This window comes from Ovis aries, chromosome 18 (assembly GCF_016772045.2).
Source record: "Ovis aries strain OAR_USU_Benz2616 breed Rambouillet chromosome 18, ARS-UI_Ramb_v3.0, whole genome shotgun sequence".
Taxonomy (NCBI): domain Eukaryota; kingdom Metazoa; phylum Chordata; class Mammalia; order Artiodactyla; family Bovidae; genus Ovis; species Ovis aries.
Genome location: NC_056071.1, coordinates 53,629,677 through 53,650,114, shown reverse-complemented (window position 1 = coordinate 53,650,114; position 20,438 = coordinate 53,629,677). Strand labels below are relative to the sequence as shown.

Sequence of the window (20,438 nt, the reverse complement as noted above, 5' to 3'; positions counted from 1 at the left end):
GCTTCAGTCGTGTCCAACTCTGTGTGACCCCATAAGACGGCAGCCCACCAGGCTCCCCCGTCCCTGGGATTCTCCAGGCAAGGACACTGGAGTGGGTTACCATTTCCTTCTCCAATGCATGAAAGTGAAAAGTGAAAGTGAAGTCACTCAGTCGTGTCCGACTCTTAGCAACCCCTTGGACTGCAGCCCACCAGGCTCCTCCATCCACGAGATTTTCCAGGCAAGAGTACTGGAGTGGGGTGCCATTGCCTTCTCCGCTTTTTATTCTAACAGCTGCTTATTTGCATAACTTGTTAAAGATGCTTTCCTATCATCACACTACTGGTCTTCCTCTAGCTTTTTGGACATTTTTTCTTGCTTGTGTAGATTTTACATCAAATAGAAACTTTCCCTTCAATAAAAGTTTGCCCGTCTGAAGATCTTCATCATCTTCTCCCAACTACACAACAAAGTTGAACTCTATAGAATATCACTTTGATGCTTTAACAATTGAACTTGAAATTTCTGAGATTCTCTTAGTTTCTTCTCTTGGGATTTAGATGCTGTAAAATATCTATTAACTCCACTTACTTCATTTAAAAAACATTTATTGAATATTAATATTATGCTGCAGGCGCTAGGGTATCTGCTGGAGCTACAAAATAGAAGAGCTCACACCTGGTTTTATGGATAGAGTACTTGGCTTACTGCTTCTAGTTTCTAAACTAATGCTTCCAGAATTGCACTAAGAACCTCCTCTTATAGCACCTGTATGCCATTAGGGAGAATGCTACTAACGAGGAGAGTAATCCAAGATACAAAGGAGGACAGGGTCGGTCACATGCAAAAAAAAGGCGGGGGTGGGTGGTGGGGGAATAAATCCTGGAGTCCAAAGATACTAGAGAAGAAGCATACTTTAATGGTTGAACATTTTTCTTGGTTAATGTAGGGTTTTATTATTGTTATGCTATACCTACAAACAATAACATAATTGAAAATAACAGGAAATTATTGTATTTCATTATTTTTCAATATGTTTATTAATGTTATTTGTTGATTTGATCCTTTTGTAACATTTCCTCCCAAAATCTTTTGGGAGAATACTGTCTCACTGAAATTTTTGTAAAGAACATGAAGTCTTTAGATATGAGGTCAGAGAAGGCAGGAGATAATATTTTTCCTTTGTGATGTGTACCTCCTTACATTCTCTGCTGTTTTGTTGAGGAAGTACGAAGACATGATAATTCTAGTTCTAAAGGTGTAGATAATGGATCCATCGTTTCCTCTGCGTTATATCGGCTGAAGGACCACGTCTCAGTCTCTTCCTTTTGTCTTGTGAAAATAAGAGGAGGAGGCAAACGGTGTTTGAGTGGAGGGTTTCTAGGGGTTAAACCCTGGTGCTTCAGCCCCTCCGCGAACCCTGCAGCTTTTACTCAAGTAGCTCCTGTAAAACAGATGCTCTCCAAAATAAGAGGAGTGGAGCAGAGAAGACCGTCCAAGTGTCGTGGGGTACAGCAGCGCAGGTGGGGGCAGCCGCCTGGTCCAGAGCCGAAGGTGCCTGCATTCTGCAGGTGCAGGGACTGTGAGCTCTCAGCGCTCAGGCACCAGAGAGGCGGGAGCCGCGGCGTCGCAGAGCGTGCGACTTGGGCCCTGAAGAGGAGGCCAAATATATTCCAAACAGCTGACATTGATCAAACCGATTACCCGCACCTGGCCCGGGGGAGGGAAAAACACCATCTATCCGAACCGCAGAGAGAAAAGGAGCCCCTGGTTTGGGACGCCAGAGGGCGGGTCTGACTTGGCTCGGTGCGACTGCTTTGCCGCGATTGCTTCCCTGACCTGTCTATCATCGCAGTGTTCTGTTTCTATTGGCTCTTCCGTCTGCCACTCGGTTCCGCCGCGCTGACCCCCATTGGCCTCCCTCCGGCCGAGTCCCCGCCCCACGAGCAGGACACGGGCAGTGGGGCGCGGAGCAGAGCGAGTCCGGCGTTTGCTCTGGGCTGGGGGAAGGCGGTGGCGGAAAAGGAGGAGGAGCCGGGCCGGCAGGAGGCAGCGGCGGCGATCGCGCTGGGGTGATGGTGCAGGTGCTTGGGGCCGGCGCGGAGCTGCCCGGCTGAGGGGCGCCTGGTCCGGGGTCCGCAGCGCCGCCGCGTCTCTCCCGGAGGCGGGCGGGCGGGAAGATGCTGAGCAGGTTGATGAGCGGCAGCAGCAGGAGCCTGGAGCGCGAGTACAGCTGCACCGTGCGGCTGCTGGACGACAGCGAGTACACCTGCACCATCCAGGTCAGTGCCGCGCCGCGCCGCCCCGCCCGCGGGAGCCCCTTGTTCCCCGAGTCTGGCCAGCTTGACCCGCGACCGCCTCCCGGGGGTCGCTCCAGACGCCAGCGCTTTGTCCGCCGCTGCCTGCGGCGGATGGCCCCGCCGGTGCAGGTCCGGGGTTGGGTGCCCGGAGCTCGGCGCAGCTGCGGCGCGAGTCCCGGCGTCCTGGACCCCCCAGCTTGTCCCCTTCGCTCTCCCGAGGTGAGGGCGCCCCATCCTGGCTCTTCGAACCCGCCGATATGGGGAGCACCTTCCGCGGGTGTCCGGAGTGGGGCGGAGAGGATGGGAGGCTCTTTCCTTGGCCGCCCCGTCGGGGGGCGGGGGTGTGGAGGGCGCGGTGCAGGCTTTGGCTTTCTGGCCGGGCAAGGACGGCTGGCGGCTTTCCCCCTCTCTCTTTGGCTGGAAGGATGATGGTGTATGTCATAATCTGCACCCCCCCGCCCCCAGCATTTGTGAGTCAGGTCTCTCCGAAGGTAGAATTGAACGCGTAGCCCATGCATAGTGGCCTATTGAAGGGAACCCAGCCCCTTGGGCTTTGAAGACTTAGCCCCCCTCTCCCCCCGGCTTTTCGCTCCTCAAATCTTATTCAGCTGGGCAGTTCTGGGGGCGCGAGGTAAAGATTTAGCAACAAGTCCCAGTGATTTGAGGGATGGCATTGGCGAGAATCGGTGACTTAAAAAAAAAAAAAAAGGAAAAAAACGCCAACAATACGGTAATGCTGCACAGCATTTCCTCGGAACCTGGTGTTTTTGAAGGGATTTTTACAACCTCCTGCTGTGTGGCACATCAGGAGTAGTAGTCTTGCCCAGGAATGCAGTCGCAGCCCTCTCTCCTTTATGAAGTCAGAAATAGAAACCGCTGACAATGCTTCAGTGTAGTTCACAGTCAAGAGGGTCCTGTACTCACCTGCCCCAAACTGCTCTTTCTGGAGAAGTAAATTGAGTTGGACCCGGAGGGTCTCACCTGATCACTTGCCTCTGCAGCAAAAACCCGAGAGGGCTTCTCATCTCAGATGTAGCAGGCAAGAACCGTCGGCCCGGGTCCTACTCTCTTTGTCTCCCTCCCCGCCTCCCTCCAGCCCCCATTAATTTTTTTTTTTTTTTGCTGACAATGCTCAATAGCGGAAAATAGCGGTGTGTGAGAAAGACGCTGGGTAGTATATGAGAGCAGCTGCTGTCTGCTGACTCCGTGCTCGGTTCTGCCTTCTCTCCACTTTCCTTTTTCTCCCACCTCCAAAACCCAGCTCTAGGCATAAGTGCTGACCTCTGCCAAAGATTTATGAGGGTAGGGAAAGAGAACAAAATCTCTTCTTCAGGTCCCTTAAATACAGATTAAGCAGTCATAAAGATGCTAGCCATAAAGTGAAAGGATTTTTGTAGTAGAATATGAGAGAGAGATGTTGTGTATTATATCCTTACTGAATGAGTGACATGCTACTTTTTGTTTCTATTGTATCTTTATGTGTCATGTACAAGTTTTTTGTTTTTGGTGGGAGTGGGGGGAACCAGAGAAAACATGGATTGAGTTGACATGTTTACTATAATTTGAATACATTGTGTAGAGCTTTTAAAAATCTTTATTTTAAAATTTAAAGCATTTACACAATAGTATATCAAGGGCAGTGTGAGATTTAGAATTCATGAGTCTTAAAAATACTTTTGGGGTATATGGTGAAATAAAATTTCTGGGGCAGATTATTAACTTTTGCTGAGATATAAGGTACAAATAAAACACTTCTCCATTTAGTGATAACCTTGTGGTTTTAAAGTATCACAACAAGGCAACTAGTTATTTTTCCCAGTTAGTGGAAAACCCAGCTGGCAGATTGGTGTTATACTTGTGGGTAGTTTTTATTACTGTTGAGGAAAATATTTTTAAGTTGAGCAGGAGTTATTGGATTTATGCTTTCTATGCACTACTGTGGTTGTGTTTATTTTCCTGCTGGTCTTAATTTTACATTGTTACAATTTAATATGTTATGAAAATGTAGGCCACTTAAAAATTAAGCCTGGTGTAATATGCCCATACTGTAAGTGTTCACAATCTAGATGTTTCAATGATCGTGCATTGTTTCTTTTATGAAAATTTAAAAACACAGGAATTCTAAAGTATATGGATTATTGTCATTCTTTGGTGCTACTACTGTGAATTGCTTTTGTTTTTACCCATGTGAGGAAATTTAGATAAGACAGTATTTTATGTGAAATTAATATTTTGAGCATATCCCTTTTTTGAGCATTTAGAGATTGAGCTTTTCTTAGCAACTTTTCCCCCTTGTATATTTATATTATGTGTGTGTGTGTGAGAGAGAGAGAAAGAGAGAGAGCACACGCGTGTGCTTATTTGTCAAAACACTGGGCACAGGGTCTTTTTTTTTAAATCAATCTGCGTCACTTATTAAATTAAAGCAATATTTACATCATTTAGGAATTACAGTACCATATATTATATTAAAAAAATTGGTGATAGTTTAAACTCCTTTCCCTAAAAGTATTGTATGCCAGTGTTTTTCTTGAAAATAAGGTATCTAAATTTCAATGCTTCTTGAGGTGATCAGAGACCACACAGGGTATTACAGAACCAGAAATGTATCATTGGCTTAGAGTTACATTTGGTAAATTTCAGTTTGTAGGAAATTCTGTGGAAGTGTTGGTCTAGCCTTTTGTATTGCAGCAGTTATACTGATCTGGCATTTATGATGTGATTATTAAGGTAATAAAAATTGCTTATATCCTCTCAATGAAGGTTGCCGCAGTTACCAGGCTGTTCTTTTACTCTTTCTGATATGCAATTGTATTTGTGGACCATGAGAAATGAAAGTATACATAGAAGGGTTGTAGTATAATTGCCTCCCTGTGAAGAACATTGTTAAGAGTTCCCTGCCAGTTTTGAAGGTCATTGCTTCATCAATGCACATCTGATCCATATTTTGCACATATCTCTTCTACTTAATCACATATTTATTTAGTTATCACATTTACTACCTTACTTTATTATTTTGTTTGGGAGAAAATAGGAAAAATGAAAAGGCTACCTAGTATTTTTGAACTCCCCAAATGGAGTCATTTACATACTTAGGCATGTAATATCCTGAAGAATAGATTTTTAAACTATCTTCCAGGTTATAATAGTTTATAAAATATTAACGACTATTGCAGAAATGCCAGTAGAAGTATGTATCAAAAATATATGTTGCCAAGTCAGAAATATTAATCACCTTTTTTGGTTATTGCTGAAAAGTAAAGCTACCAGAGAAATGAATCTGATTTTACTGGGAACATACTAAAATAACAACTGATTAAGCAGTTAGGGTAGATTAGTTTTTCCAGTTAAATAAGGTGCAACCATAAATGAAATGTACATGCAGAGGCAGTTCTAAAGTGGAAACAAGATGCGGGTTTGATTGTGGCTCAGCCACTTAGTAACTGTGGGACCTGGAGTAAGGAAGGGAATGTTGAGGGGGAGAACAAACGTGTTGATCCTTGCACCTGCCAGGTGCTTTGTGTATTATCATCTCATTTTCCTCACATCAGTGTTAGGGATTGATTATAGACTCATTGTACCAGCTAAAGAAAATGGGATTGTGGGTTGATGGGAGAGCCTGTATTTGTTGAATGGCTAACTGTGTACTAGTTTCCTGCCAGGCGCTTTGCTTCTACCTTACATCAACCACTGAGAGGTAGGTGGTATTGTCCTTATTTTACAGATGAAAATCCCAGATGAAGGAACTTGCTCAAAGCTAGTAGGTGGCTGTACTGTATTTAAACCCCAGTCCTTTTGTTTCTAAATCCCATCTTTGTTCCCTCTCTCCATTCTGACTCCTTATGGCACTTCACCTGTCTGTACCTTAATTTCTTCATCTATAAAATGGAAATTTAATACTTACATCACAGTAAAGACAAAGTTACTTGGAAAATTACTACAACTAATAAAGAACATTTAAACAGACTGCTGTACTTACATTATGCTTTAGTCTATTCAATTCAGAAATAGAATTGAGAAATGTTTTACTGTTTTAGAAAACTAAATGAACTTAAGCTGTAAGTTGGAGAAGGAAATGGCACCCCACTCCAGTATTCATGCCTGGAAAATCCCGTGGACCGAGGAGCCTGGTAGGCTACAGTCCATGGGGTCGCAAAGAGTCGGACACGACTGAGTGACTTCACTTTCAAGCTGTAAGTGCTTTTAAAATGATTTCTGACTGATTTCAATAAAATTGTAAAATCCTGTGCTGGCACAAGTGAAATCTTTCTTAGAACTCTTCTTTAAAATCAAGAGCTCAGGTCTGCTTTCCTTCTACTTTATGGGCTCTTTGGCTTTAGAGGGACGTTTGTTGCTTGAACCGTGGCTTGTCTGTTTTAAGAACTTCTTGGTAAGTGGAATCCTTGGTTTCATTAATGCAAAAGGGATGTTCTTAGAAAATTAGGGTAATTTTCTTAACAGACGAAAACAGAGCGGTTGTCTTTTCACGAATATTGTTTTTTTTTAACTTTATTTTAAAAAGGAATTATGCGGTCTCAGGATTTCTGTTAGGATAGCAAGTCAGTTAGAATCTAATTCTTAAAACTAAGTTCCAAAATGAGCCTTCTAGGATCCTAAAAGCACGTGTATTGTTTCTTAATTAGTGTATTAAAACATTTATTGTATAAAAGAATGCAAGTCAGTTTGGTATAGAAGGTAAATTCTAGACATGCATATATGCTTTCATTCTTTTTGATTTTGAAGAAATCCTGTTTAAGGAAGTGTCAGTGTTCATCCAAGAGGAACCTAGAAGCAATCACTACAGAAGATTTTACTCAAGGGTATTTGTATGAATTTTCATTTTGTTAAAAGCTTGGAATGAGTATGCTAGATGAGGCAATTCACTATAGTGTATAATAAAATATAATGTGGTTTTTGAGTCCTCTGTTACATTGTCCAGAGACAACATATCATGTCTGTGATATTAATGTCATACTTTAAAAAAGGAAGTGTTTGCCAAAATACAATCAGACAACCTGGGGCAAAAACAGTACTTTTTCATGTTTGTAGTGATTTATGTATAGATCTTAAAATGTGTAACCCGTAACAAGAAGCATGACGTTATTTTAGAGGCAATTTACCAATGATATATTAAAATATTTTGGATTATTTTAAGAAATTTATTTTCTGATAGATCACCTTTTAGACTAATTTACAAAGGAGAGAGTAAGTGGAGGCTGTAAGTCTTAAACCCTGAGAATTACAGCACCTAGTTCAGTGCCTTGCATAGTTTTAGTTCGTAAGTACTTCTAATTTGTGCTATGGGACTGCTGTGTTAACTAAAACACTTTAAAAGTTGTTAGACCTGAAAACAGTGGACATTTTTTTTAACAATTGTATCAATGTAACCCTTTCTGTAGTTTCAACCCATTCCATTGCAAACCATTTTGCTGTGTAGCCCCCTTTCTGATGAGAAATACAGTATGTAAATGTGGTATTTTATGAAGCCTGATAACTTTTTGTCATTATCCTCTGTGGAATTAGTGGGCTTCAGTCCAAAACCACTATAATTTTTTTCCTTTGTCTCTTAGGATGTCAAGCCTTTCAGATGCCCTCACTTTCCCCATCTCTGCAGGTTTAGAAGGCTTGCATCAACTGAATACGGTGTAGTACAGTGTACACGGGTATAGTACAGTGTACATGAATAGAGGTCTGGTAAAATTCGGATATTGAGTATAGGTATCACCACAGCCACAGAAATCTCCTTTACTCCTTTCCCTGAAGTCAGCGCCGCATAAAACAACCTCCTCACAGTCTCATTTTCTAACCTCTTGCCCAGACAGGAAGTGAACCATGCTTGCCAATCTGTTTCTAATTATGTCTATTTCAAGTTGAATTCATGTTCTCTCTGATGGGCTCATCTGTAACATTCTGTCCGACTCTGCAGCCGCTTTTTCCCTGAGCAGCTTCCTGTGGGTCACTCTCCCTCAGCTGTGCCTAGCCAGAGCTTGTACAAGAGATGGGAATGCCTTACAGCTTCTGTATCTCACCTGCGTGGTGCTCAGGGAGGAGGGTGCTGCTCTCTCGGAGGCCAAGTGGCAGTTGTTTCTCCTTTGCTTTATGGTCTTGATCCCTGGGGCTCAAGCCAACCACCTGAATGGTTTTCTCATGCAGTGGAGAAATTTGAAGAGTACTGAAGCATCTCTATCCAGGTGGCGCTAGTGGTAAAGAACCTGCCTGCCGTTGCAGGGGACATAGGAGACGCAGGTTCCATCCCTGGGTCGGGAAGATCCCATAGAGAAGGAAATGGCAACCACTCCAGTATTCTTGCCTGGAGGATTCCTTTGAGGAACCTGATGAGCTACAGTCCATGCTGTCTTGAAGGGTCAGACACGACTGAAACGACTTAGCACATACCAGGCATCTCCATCCTATGTCGTAGAGTGAATGGTGTTTCTCCTAAGAAAGCAAAACACCTTGTCATATGTCCACTCTAGCTACTGAAGCAGGCCTGCCATTCTTTTAAGACCCTAAACCGTGGTGGCCAATAGGTCATTTTGAACTTTGACAGACATTTTACATTTGGGTAGAGCCAGAAGTAGACTGGGGTGAGCAGTTTCTCTGGGAGGATAATCCCCAGATTTAAATTATGGACCTCTTGCCTCCCAAGGCAACCATGTGATTCTCCTTATTGTCAATATTCTGAACAAGATAGGCCCCTTTTTGGTCTTTCACCAATTACAATTGCTGTACTGTTTTCAGGTGTTTTACTTTTGTGGTCCTTCCAGCTTCGTTGTATCATATCCTAGATTTGGCAGGTAGGAACTTGAGAAGATTCTTAGGTTCACATTCTCCAGGCTTTTGCTTGCTACTGCCAGACTAAACATCAGCTTGTGTGAAGTCCTCTAAGGAGATCCTTCCGTGCCATGCTCATACAGGCAAAGTAATTGGGCCACATGCTTGGCAACCGCTGAGTTTGTGTACAATAGCTCCATTCACTTGTCTACAGAAAACACCCCTTTGACAAGTGATTATAGCTTTTGTCCCCCCCCCTCTACTTCTGACTCCCTGCGTTACCATGACCTCATCTGTTGCTCTGTATTTAGAGGCACTCTGGACCACTCCAGAAATGCTTTAGGACTTGTTCTCATATGTTAAAGATCATTTCAAGTTAGGTAACCACTGCCTACCCAAGGAAGCCAGGACCCAGGATAAGGACCAAACCTAGCTATCCAACCTTATTTGAGCCGTCTTACTGTGTCACAACTCAGGGGCTCTCTTCTTTTTGTAGAGATCGTGAACCTTGTTAAAAGTAAGGAGAATAGAGTGGGTGGTTTAAAGCAGTGGTTCTCAAAGTGTGGTTCCTGGATGAGCAGCATCAGTTTCACCTGGGTGCTAGTTAGAAATGCAAAGTATTGGCTCTGCTGCAGATCCAGAGAGTCAGAAAGTTGGCGGCTGGAGCTTAGCTGTTTGTTTTAACAAGCCTTCCAGCTGACACTTACTTAGCTTGCTGAGGATTGAGAATCCCTCCCGGGTCACACAGATATTTAGGAGGGAACACTGATAAGTATTGTTGATTGATTGGAGATTAAAAGTGCAGGAGAACGAGAAGCCAAGAGTGAATCTCATATTTCTAACTTTCTATTTCTGAATGGCCTTGACTGATTCTCTAATTTTGAAAGGTAAAAGGTTATTTGCAGATATGCATACCCATTTTCAAGTGGGCAGGAGTCTAAAGATGGGTCTTAATTCCAATTTGATGCTCTTATATTATAGATTATTATTCATCTTCTCTGACTTACAAACAATATGATTATTTCATATTTGTATACTGTTTTTCAAAGAAATCTTCACAACTTAAAGCACTAGGGGGACAGGAGTTGTAAAGGTCCCTGTCATCCAAGGGCTTACAGTCTAGACAGGGATTGCAAACATGTAAACAGCGAACTATAAAACATCACAAAATTCAGGGCTTACACAAGGTGGTATGCTGTGACAGTGCAAATGTGGGGGACTTGAGACTAATAAATATTTTTCAAAGGAGGTGAGGTTTGAACTGGGTCATGAAAAGTTGCCAAAAGCAGAAAATGGGCTATGGGGATGGGTAAAGGGCATTCCAGGCTGAGGTAGCAGCAGGCTCCCTCTAGGCAGAAAAGCTAAAAGTGTAAAGCCAAATATACTTAGTCTTTCTTTTACTATGTTGATCTGACTTGCTCTGGTACAGTTGAGTCAAACAACAGGAATCTACTTGCCTAGGAAAAATTACTGTCAGTGAATTTCAATCATTCTTGATGTGCTCAGAGGAGTGAGTCTAAACTAAAAATAAATGCATAAAGCTGGCATTGAATTAAATCTAATTCCAAAACTGTAACACAAATTAAGATTCCCCATAAAGCGATGGCATCATATAAAGAAAACGTGCGTTGGGATAGCAATCTTAATTCTGTGGCTGCAGCAAGCGCATGTGAATTTTATTTTCAAGAAATGTCTTCTTTGGCATCAATCTGTTACCTGACAAAAAAGAGGGTATCAAATTCTGCTGCTGCTAAGTCACTTCAGTCATGTCTGACTCTGTGCCACCCCATAGACAGCAGCCCACCAGGCTCCCCCATCCCTGGGATTCTCCAGGCAAGAACAAGAATGGGTTGCCATTTCCTTTTCCAGTGCATGAAGGTGAAAAGTGGAAGTGAAGTCGCGCAGTTGTGTCCGACTCTGTTCGACCCCATGGACTGCAGCTTACCAGGCTCCTCTGTCCATGGGATTTTCCAGGCAAAAGTACTGGAGTGGGGTGCCATTGCCTTCTCTGAAATCAAATTCTAACATGCAGCTAATGTTTGAAAGTCCTCTGGCTGATACAGTATAGCCTAGATTGTGTATTAAGAGCCTGGAAATGTGACCCATGGAGCCCTAAGAGGCACCTTTTTTTTTTTTTTTTTTTTTTTTTTTTTAGCATTTCTAACCCAAGTAGCCACCCCAAATAGCTTTTCTAGAGGACAGCCGAGTACTTCCCTGGATTCTCCCATGCGCCCCTGCCTGCCAGCTCCGAAGTTCCCAGCCGTACACAGGCTGCACTTTTAGCACTCAGCACAATGCCAGGCTGGAGCTTCGGGGATGGGAACCTCCAAGAAAGCACTGTTTGGCATTTGGGCAATCAATGTTCGGCAGAATGCCAATGCTAATCGGTTATTTTGCTCTGGAAGAGGAGAAAAAGGAGGGATAGTCTACAGGCTGATGAATAGGGGAATGACTGACAATATGAGCGCTGCATATTATTGGAGAGATTAAGGAGGCTTGCTGTGAAGTGGTGTTACGGGAGCCAGATAAATTAGCAAAAGCCTATGGGCCCAAGACCTGAAAGGAATAGTGGTGTCTCAAAACAGCATGCCCTAGGGCGCACTCAGATGTCTGGCCATTTTCATTGAATTTGTGGTAGGAAAAGCCAGATCATTCAGTTCAGTTCAGTTGCTCAGTTGTGTCTGACTCTTTGCAGCTCCATGGACTGCAGCACGCTAGGCCTCCCTGTTCATCACCAACTCCCGGAGTTTACTCAGACTCATGTCCATTGAGTCGGTGATGCCATTGAACCGTCTCATCTTCTGTTGTCGCCTTCTCTTCCTGCCTTCAATCTTTGCCAGCATCAGGGTCTTTTCAAATGAGTCAGTTCTTCGCCTCAGGTGGCCAAAGTATTGGAATTTCAGCTTCAGCATCAGTCCTTCCAACGAATATTCAGGACTGATTTCTTTTAGGATGGACTGGTTTGATCTCCTTGCAGTCATCTCCAGCACCACAGTTCAAAAGCATCAATTCCTCGGTATTCAGCCGGACCCTCTTAGTCTGGTACTCCATTCCGGCACTCCAAAGTTCGGCAAATTATCCTTTGCCTCCAAACAGATGCAGACCTATTTCTCTGTAGCCTGATTTTAACTCAGGGGCCTCTAGTCTGGGCCCTAGCCTAATTCTGAGGACACCTAAGTGAAAGAGTTGACTCCAGGAGTCCCAGAGGATTCCAGATACTCTAGGCAGGAGGTGTTAGAAGATTCTTATTTTGTCACACAAGAGCCAAGCAGATAAGTAAGAACATTGATCACCAGACAAGGAAGCAGGAATAATCAATTCAGTGAAGGATCTCAAGTACGTCTAGGGGATGACTAAGGCTGGAGAAGACTCCCAGCCTGCCCTCTTTCAGATTTTTGCCTCTAGGAAAGTCTAAAACTCCCTGAGGTTGTTTTGGAATTAGAAGTTCATAGGTCAGAAGGACCTATGGACTGGCAATGATGCCTGGGATGTTACCTTGAATCTGCAGTTCTGCAGTACACACTCATCTGTACCATAGAATATCCCATCAGCACTTTGGGAGACCACGCAGAAGGAATCTGCCTGTGAGAGAAAAAAGGTCCTATCAAAACGTAAGGTAGTTCCATAGATTAAAGGATGTGGATTACATTATGCTTCAGTGTATATTTACATACATTACAATCACACCTTTTTTTTTTTTTTAACACTTCCCTCCACCAACAGGAGGTGTGGTCACACAAAGAATTTGGCCATAAGCAAAAATCTAAATCTTCTTCGATCTATGCCCAGTTTCAGATTCTAGTACATGTGAAGTAGGTTAAAAAAAAAGTGGGCATTTGCTTGCTGTAACTACGGGACATAAGTTACTGAGCTAACTGTTGTCATGTCAGATTTTGTAAGCAGAATAGCTGATCAACATTTCCTTTACTTATTTTAGATTACCTTGGGTAATTTAGGTAATTTAGGTTCTTTAAATGAATAGCTGTAGTACAGAAAGCACATGTAGGAATTGTTTTCTAATAATTCCATGGTAAAGGAGAATACATATTACCTGTATTCCAATTTTTGATATTGGTACTAGACAGTCTGATTATTTGAAAGAGACAGATATAATGATATTATATTGTCTTGCTGCAAATTGTATCTTCTTAGTGTGTCATAAAAGATTATGAACTATTTCTACTAATAATGTGTCTCATATAAGATCCCTTTAGCTTCTGGTCAGAAAATGGAAAAAGAAATCGAGCTTTTGTCTTCACTTCTTGATTTCCACGATTTTCCTTCCATCTTTTCTGACATGATAGTTCTTCTGTCCATCTCTTATTATGTTCTTTGTTTTATGCTAATTTATACTCTAGGCCATTCATTTAATACATTCTCTTATCACCACTTTTAATTGGCATCACTGACAAGTTATACCTTTGCTTATGGTCAGATTCTTTGTGTGGTGGCCATACCTTCTATTGGTGGTGGGAGGTGTTAGGGAAAAAGAGTGTGATTGTAATGTATGTAACTATACACTGAAACATAATGTGATCCATATCCTTTAATTTTGTTGTTTAACACAAAAATGTTGTAGGTTGGTTAATTAGAATTTGAGACAGTGCAAACAAATGAAAATCTGTATTGTATAAAGTGATATTTGAGGCTGGACTGAATATTGTATGTTTAGATTTTCTATTAATTTTTTGCAATTATTTATAGTTAATGGGCTTCCCTGGTGGCTGAGATGGTAAAGAATCTGCCTGCAACACAGGAGACCTGGGTTTGATCCCTGAATCGCGAAGATCCCCTGGAGAAGAGAATGGTTACCCACTCCAGTATTCTTGCCTGGAAAATTCCATGGACAGAGGAGCCTCAGGGGCTACAGTCCATAGGATCGTAAAGAGTTGAACGTGACTGAGTGTCACTCACACACACACACTCACACTCACACACACTCACACTGGATTAATAGACCCAATGAGACTCTGTCTACTGTAACTTCAGGTCTGGTTCTTGAAGACTGAATGGACATGGTAGGGCTGTCCGTGGGCAGGAAAGTCTTTATACTGGACAGCTAAAGTCGGTGAAACTGGAGAGAGAGTTAAAATTGTTGACTAAAGGGAGAAACAAAAGATTAAAACCCGAGAAACTATTGGGATAGAGCAAGGTGAGCCTTAATTAAGCAGAAATATCTGGTCAGAATTTGGAGGGAGAATCTGGGGAAGCAGGATGGGGATAATGAAAGCATATTGGAGATCTGTTTTTTGGTTGTTGCAGCTGAATGTGAGAAGAGGCTTAATGGTTTAAAGGAGGCTTCTGGGCTTGGCCCCCGTGTAGAGGTGGTATTTAAGATGTCTACCTCCCTGACCAAGACTCTGCTAAAGAGCACTGAAGTTGGGTCTAGGGTCCCCTGCTGGGTCCAGCCAGTAAATATTTAGTGCTGAATCATGGGAGGTGGGGTTGAGGTTGGTCCCAGGGAAGAAAGGAGAAGCCGCTCAGGGCAGTGGCTATTTGTTAACTGGTAGAGATTTCAACATTTCTGTGATTAGCAAGGTCTTATTGATAGCATGCCAAGCTGAATTCACTCCTCACCCCCTCAGGCTTCTTCTGTTAGGTGGGATGAGATTGGAACTTCCAAGAACCCGCAGGAGCTCTGGGTTTTTGAGGCATGATAGTGCTCTGGATGAATTCAGCCTTTCTCTTTGGACTGTAGCCTCAGTGATGACAGGAATTAGGGCCCCTCCATTGTCTTTCCTGGCTCGCCATTTGTGCTTGTCAGATACAGGGTCTTAAAGGTCTAGGTTTCACCCTCCTATGGAGGGTGAAAGTGCTGCCAAATACAACTCTGATCAAATCCCTCGAGCTTTTCCCACTGCCTACTGGTGTATTATTTAGTTAGGCCTTTGGCATGGTGTAGGAGGCCTTCTGTCACCTCGCTGCTGCCACTCTTCCAGCCTTGCCGCCTGCCATCCTCCATGTGCATTTTCTCCTACTGCCCGAATCGGTCTCTCATCACCTCCTATTCCAGGGTAGATAACCAGTGTTGCTCAGTAGTGCCTTGGGGGGACCTTATTGCAGACCTACCACACTAAAATGTGAATGTTCACTCACACATCTTCCTCTCACTAGACTGAACTGTTAGAAGGGCAGAGGTTATATCTTTGTACAGTTAGTATGTAAAGTCTCACCTTGGGGTCCAATAAATATTGATAATAGATGTGCATGAATGAAAATGTTAGGTCTGATAAAGGGGATTATTAATAATGCAAATGTAAGGTTATCTCTGACTTGAACTAAATAGATTTTTTAAAATGAACAGATTTTCTGGTCTTTAGAGGTATGTTCTGGTGATTTTAAAAGGTGGTTGTTTAGTGATGATAGCTGCACAACGCTAAATATATACTAAAAGCCACTGAATTGTACACTTTAAAATGGTAATCTTATGATGTGAATTTCATCTCAATTCACATGTCAACTTCTTACAATTTACTATAGTTATACAAAATGTTACCATTGGGGGAAGTTGGGTGAAGGACACATGGGACATCTTTATACTGTCCTTACAGTTTTTTCTATCATGATATAATAAAAAGTTTTGTAGTGATTAAAGTAGTTTTCCTGAGCAAATATATTTGTTGTTTAGTTAGGATTTATGGTTTAGAATAACTAGAAAGTTTCCTCGCTTGATTAGGATCCAGTTACTTTTCAAAATTATGTAGAGTTTTTAATAAGCAGATAGATACATTTTGTCATACGACACCTGAAAATAAAATGTTTTCAATTATATTCTAATAAGACAAATTAAGGGTTTAGAAATGATATCTCAGTAGTCTTTCTGCATCCTTTTTTCCATATGATCTTCTGTTCCTCTCCTTATTTTTTGGTGACATGATTAATTACAATTAAAATGAATGTACTGGGGAGGGAGGTGGGAGGGGGGTTCATGTTTGGGAATGCATGTAAGAATTAAAGATTTTAAAATTTAAAAAAAAAAAATAAAAAAAAATAAAATGAATGTACTGACAAATTATGCATATGATAACATGGTACCATTCTTATGTGTTAGAGAGTTACTTGATATAGTGTCCATATTATGGACCTTAATTGTAATATGTGTTAATTGATCCATTTAAAATTTTATTGAGTACTTACTGTGTTCTGGGCTCTGTGATGAGCACTTGATATGCATTCTTTCATTTACTCGTACATATTTAATAGAAAATATTATTGCTCCTAATTACAGGTGAGTACAATAAGGCTTAGAGGTGTTAAATAACTCGCCCATTGTTACATAGCTAGTCGTCGCACAGGAGCTGGGATTTGAACTTGTGTCTCTGAGCTCAGAGTTGTTCTTACTCACTGCTGTATGATGAAGCAAGTAGTATAGTCCAGTGGGAAAAACACTGATATGGGGGAGTCAGGAGCCCTGTGTTAAATGCCTGACTCTGACTGATTTACTCTGAGGCCTTGAACAGGTAACTTAGGCTTTAAGATGCAACTGAGCCTCTCATTTGCAAAATGAGACTCAAATAGAAAACCCCTCAAGTCTCTTTTTGCACAAACATTTGTCCATGGCTCAGTGGTGTTTTTCTTCATGTTGTCTCTGTGAAGGATATTCTTTATAAATGCAGATATTCCTTTTAAAGAAAGAGATGTCAAAATAGAGCTTGGTGACTGCTGCAGTCTATGTTCTGGCCCTATGTTTTGCAGAACACAAAATATGGTTTTCTCTCCTCATTCAACAATTAGATTCTAGGGGATTGACTTATGCTCATCAAGTCATAAGAAGCTTTTTCGGTAATCCAGAATCTGTTTGTTAATTATATAGTCGAGTACTGAAAACTAGTTTCTGCCATTGAAGATACTTCTTTTTGGATCAGAGACTTTTGAAACCCAAATTAGAAGCTATTTTGGAAGGCAGAGAAAATCAGATGATTTTGAGGGACATTATTCTAGGTTGTGCCAAAGCCCTTGTAAGCTGTTTCTGCTCCATAGTAGGGTTGTAGTATTTATGTATCTACCAGAATCAGCTTTTCTATCTCCCTTGAATGGTGCCTACTGAATGCTCACAGTCTTCTCTTTAACCCTTTGCCCACTTCTGCCCACTTCATGTTGATTATTGTACATATGTTAATAATGTAATAAGTTAATAAGTGTTTTTTAAAGTTTTTTTTAATAATGTAATAAGTTAAGTGTTTTTTAAAGTTTTTTTGAGATATATCCTAGATGATATTCTGTTTGGATGTTTCTTAAGACTCTACCTGAAATGCCATTTTTCCCTCCTAAGTTAGTCGACTTGGCCAGAGAAATTGATTTTATGTTTGTCTTTCAGAAGGAGGCCTTTTTAAAAAACTGATCTCAAATGTTAAGGGGGGAATTCTGCCATAGTCCTCAAATACCACTCTGTCATATAGAGTGGTATGGAGAATTCCATGGACAGAGGAGCCAAGTAGGCTATAGTCTATGTAATCTCAATGATATCCATAGGAGGCATACTCCATATATGCTTGGAAATTAACAGTAAATTCTGATGTGTTTTAGAGGTTTCCACTATTTTATTTGCTCTCAAGTTTCCAGATACTGTTTTCCACTTTGCCTACAATATAAAGTTGCCTTTTTAAAAAGTCAGATTATTGGGATACACTTTACATAGAGTAAAAATTCACTCTTGTGGGTGTACAGTTCTTTGAATTTTAACAAATATATACAGTTGTATAACCAACATATATAGAATATTTCCACTCATGCCCTTTTATGGTCTCTTCCCTCCCACTTCCCTGGCTCTCTGTCATGCACTAATTGGGTTTCTGTCCTTATAGTTCTGCCTCTTCCACAATGTTGTATAAATAGGATCATACAATATATAATCTTCTGAATCTGACATGGTAAAGAACCTGCCTGCAATGCAGGAGACCCAGGTTTGATCCCTGGTTCAGGAAGATCCCCTGGAAAAGGAAATGGCAACCCACTCCAGTACTCTTGCCTGCAGAATTCCATGGACAGAGGAGCCGAGTGGGGCTACAGTCTATGGCGTCACAAAGACTCAGACATGACTGAGTGACTTTCACTTTTTTTTCTTTCACTTAGTATAATGCTTTTTTGAGATCTCAATACAAATTATATATCATAAAGTTAGTCTGTTTAAGGGATACAATTAAACAATTTTTAGTATACTTACAGAGATCATCAGCATAGTCTAATTTTAGAGCATTGATATCACTTCCAATTAGCTGTCATCCTTATTTCTGGTTTCCTCCTCCCAACTCTTCTGCCCTTGGCAAACACCAATCTCCTTTCTGTCTATAGATTCTGGACATTTCAACTAGTTGGTATCACTCTATATATGGTCTTTTATAACTGACTTCTTACACTTGGCATAATGTTTTGGAGGCTCATCAAAGTAGTAACTTATATAGGTATTTCTTTTTTTATCACCAAATGATTTTCCATTGTATGGACGTATCACATTTTCTTTTCTCATTCATTGGTTGATGGAAATTTGTATTCTTTTTGGCTTTTATATTAAAAAAATGCTGTGATCATTTATGTACACGTTTTTGTGTGTTTGTATGTTTTCATTCCTCTTGGATATGCTGTGAACATTTATATACAAGTTCTTTTGTGGAAATATGTTTTTATTTCTCTTGGATAGATACCTAGGAGTGGAATTACTGGGTTCTGTGGTGACTTGATGTTTAATATTTGAGGAATTGCCAAGCGGTTTTTCAGAGTGACTGCATAAGAGATCCGATTTCTCCACATCCTTTCCACTCACTATTGTCTTTTTGATTATAGCCATTCTAAGAGTGTGAAGTAGGATCTCATTGTGGTTTTAATTTGCACTTCCCCGATGACTGAAGATGCTGAATATCTTTTCATGTGCTTATTAGCCATTTGCGTGTCTTTCTGAGAAATGTCTATTCATCTCTTTTGCCCATTTTTTAAATGGGTTGTCTTTGTTATTGAGTTGTAAGAGTTCATTATGGATACGAGTCCTTTATCAGATAGATGATTTGCAGATATTTTGTCCTGTTTTGTGGGTTGTCTTTTATTTTCTCGATGATAACCTTTGAAGCTTAAAAGATTTTAATTTATTTAACTGAATTTATTTGGCTGCACTGGGCCTTAGTGGTGGCATGCGGGATATAGTTCCCTGACCAGGGATTGAACCTGGGCTCCCTGCATTGGGAGCGCAGAGTCTTAACCATTGGACCTCCAGGGAAGACTCAGAGGTTTTAATTTTGATGAAGTCCAACTTTACTCTTTTTTATTGCATGTGCTTTGGGTATCATATTTAAGAAATTGCTGACGTAACTCCAGATCAGGGTTTACTCCTGTATTTTCTTCTAAGAGTTTTGTGGTGTTAACTGTTACATTTGGATCTGTGGTCTACTTTGAGTTAATTTTTATGTGTCATGTGAAGTAGGGGCCTAAATTTATGCTTTTACATGTTGACATCCAATTGTCCAGTAGTTTTGGTTGGAGAGACTATTCTTTCCCCATCAGATTGTCTCGGTCCCTTTGGCTGAGGCTCAGTAAGACCATAAGTCTATGTGTTTTTGTCTGGATTCTTGTATTCCATTCATCTATCTTTATGCCAGTACCACACCGTCTCACTGTTTGGGTTGCTTTGGCTTTGTGCTAAGTTTTGAAATTGGGAAATGTGAATCCATCAACTTTGTTATTTTTAAAGATTATTTTGACTCTTCTTAGTCCACTGCATTTCTTTATGAATTTTAGGAGTTGCTTGTCAATTTCTGCCAAAAAAAAAAAAAAAAATCCAGGTGGAATTTTGTACTGAACCTGTAGATCAATTTGGGGAGTGTTGCCATACCCTTAACAGGGTTAAGTCTTCTGATCTATAAACATGGGGTGTATTTCAATTTATTTTGATTTTTTAAAAATGTTTTGGTGGTCTCTCAGTGTAAGCAAAGTGCTTTTGAGATATCTTCATGTTAGTGCATATGTCGGCATTTTGTCCATTTTATGGATTATATCGCAGTTTGTTTATCCGTTAACCAATTGATGGTTGGCAATTATGAATAAAACTGTCAGTGATATTCACATGTAGGTTTTTATTTAAACATGCGTTTTCATTTCATTTAAGTAAATACCTAAAAATGAAACTGCCGGTTGTGCGTAGGTATATGTGTACCTTTATAAGAAACTGCCAAACTGTTTTCCAAAGTAGTTTTACGATTTTGCATTCCCACCTGCGATACATGAGTTTCCTTGCTCCAAGTCCTCACCAGCACTTGGTATTATTAGTTGTTGTGGTGGTGGTGTTTCATTGAAATTTTAATTTTAATTTCTCTAATGATATATGCTATGGATCATAAGATTCATGAAATCCTAAACTTTTGGAGTCGGAATAGACATCAAAGAGTTCATTCTTGGTTT

At 41.0% G+C, this 20,438-nt stretch overlaps 1 protein-coding gene and 1 non-coding gene across 4 annotated transcripts in view; one reads left to right on the top strand and one right to left on the bottom strand.

Annotated features, from left to right (window-relative positions):
* The first annotated feature begins 1,958 nt into the window (after positions 1 to 1,958).
* The window catches only part of FRMD5 (FERM domain containing 5), a 325,536-nt gene continuing 307,056 nt past the window's right edge, over positions 1,959 to 20,438 (top strand). For all 3 annotated transcript variants that reach the window (XM_042235374.2, XM_027957326.3, XM_027957325.3), the window contains exon 1: positions 1,959 to 2,261. In XM_042235374.2, coding sequence (XP_042091308.1) covers positions 2,160 to 2,261 — 102 coding nt within the window. In that variant the 5' untranslated portion in view covers positions 1,959 to 2,159. The remainder of the gene's footprint in view (positions 2,262 to 20,438) is intronic.
* On the bottom strand, positions 19,188 to 19,260 carry TRNAG-CCC (transfer RNA glycine (anticodon CCC)). Its single transcript has one exon. It is a non-coding gene; the product is annotated as a tRNA-Gly (tRNA).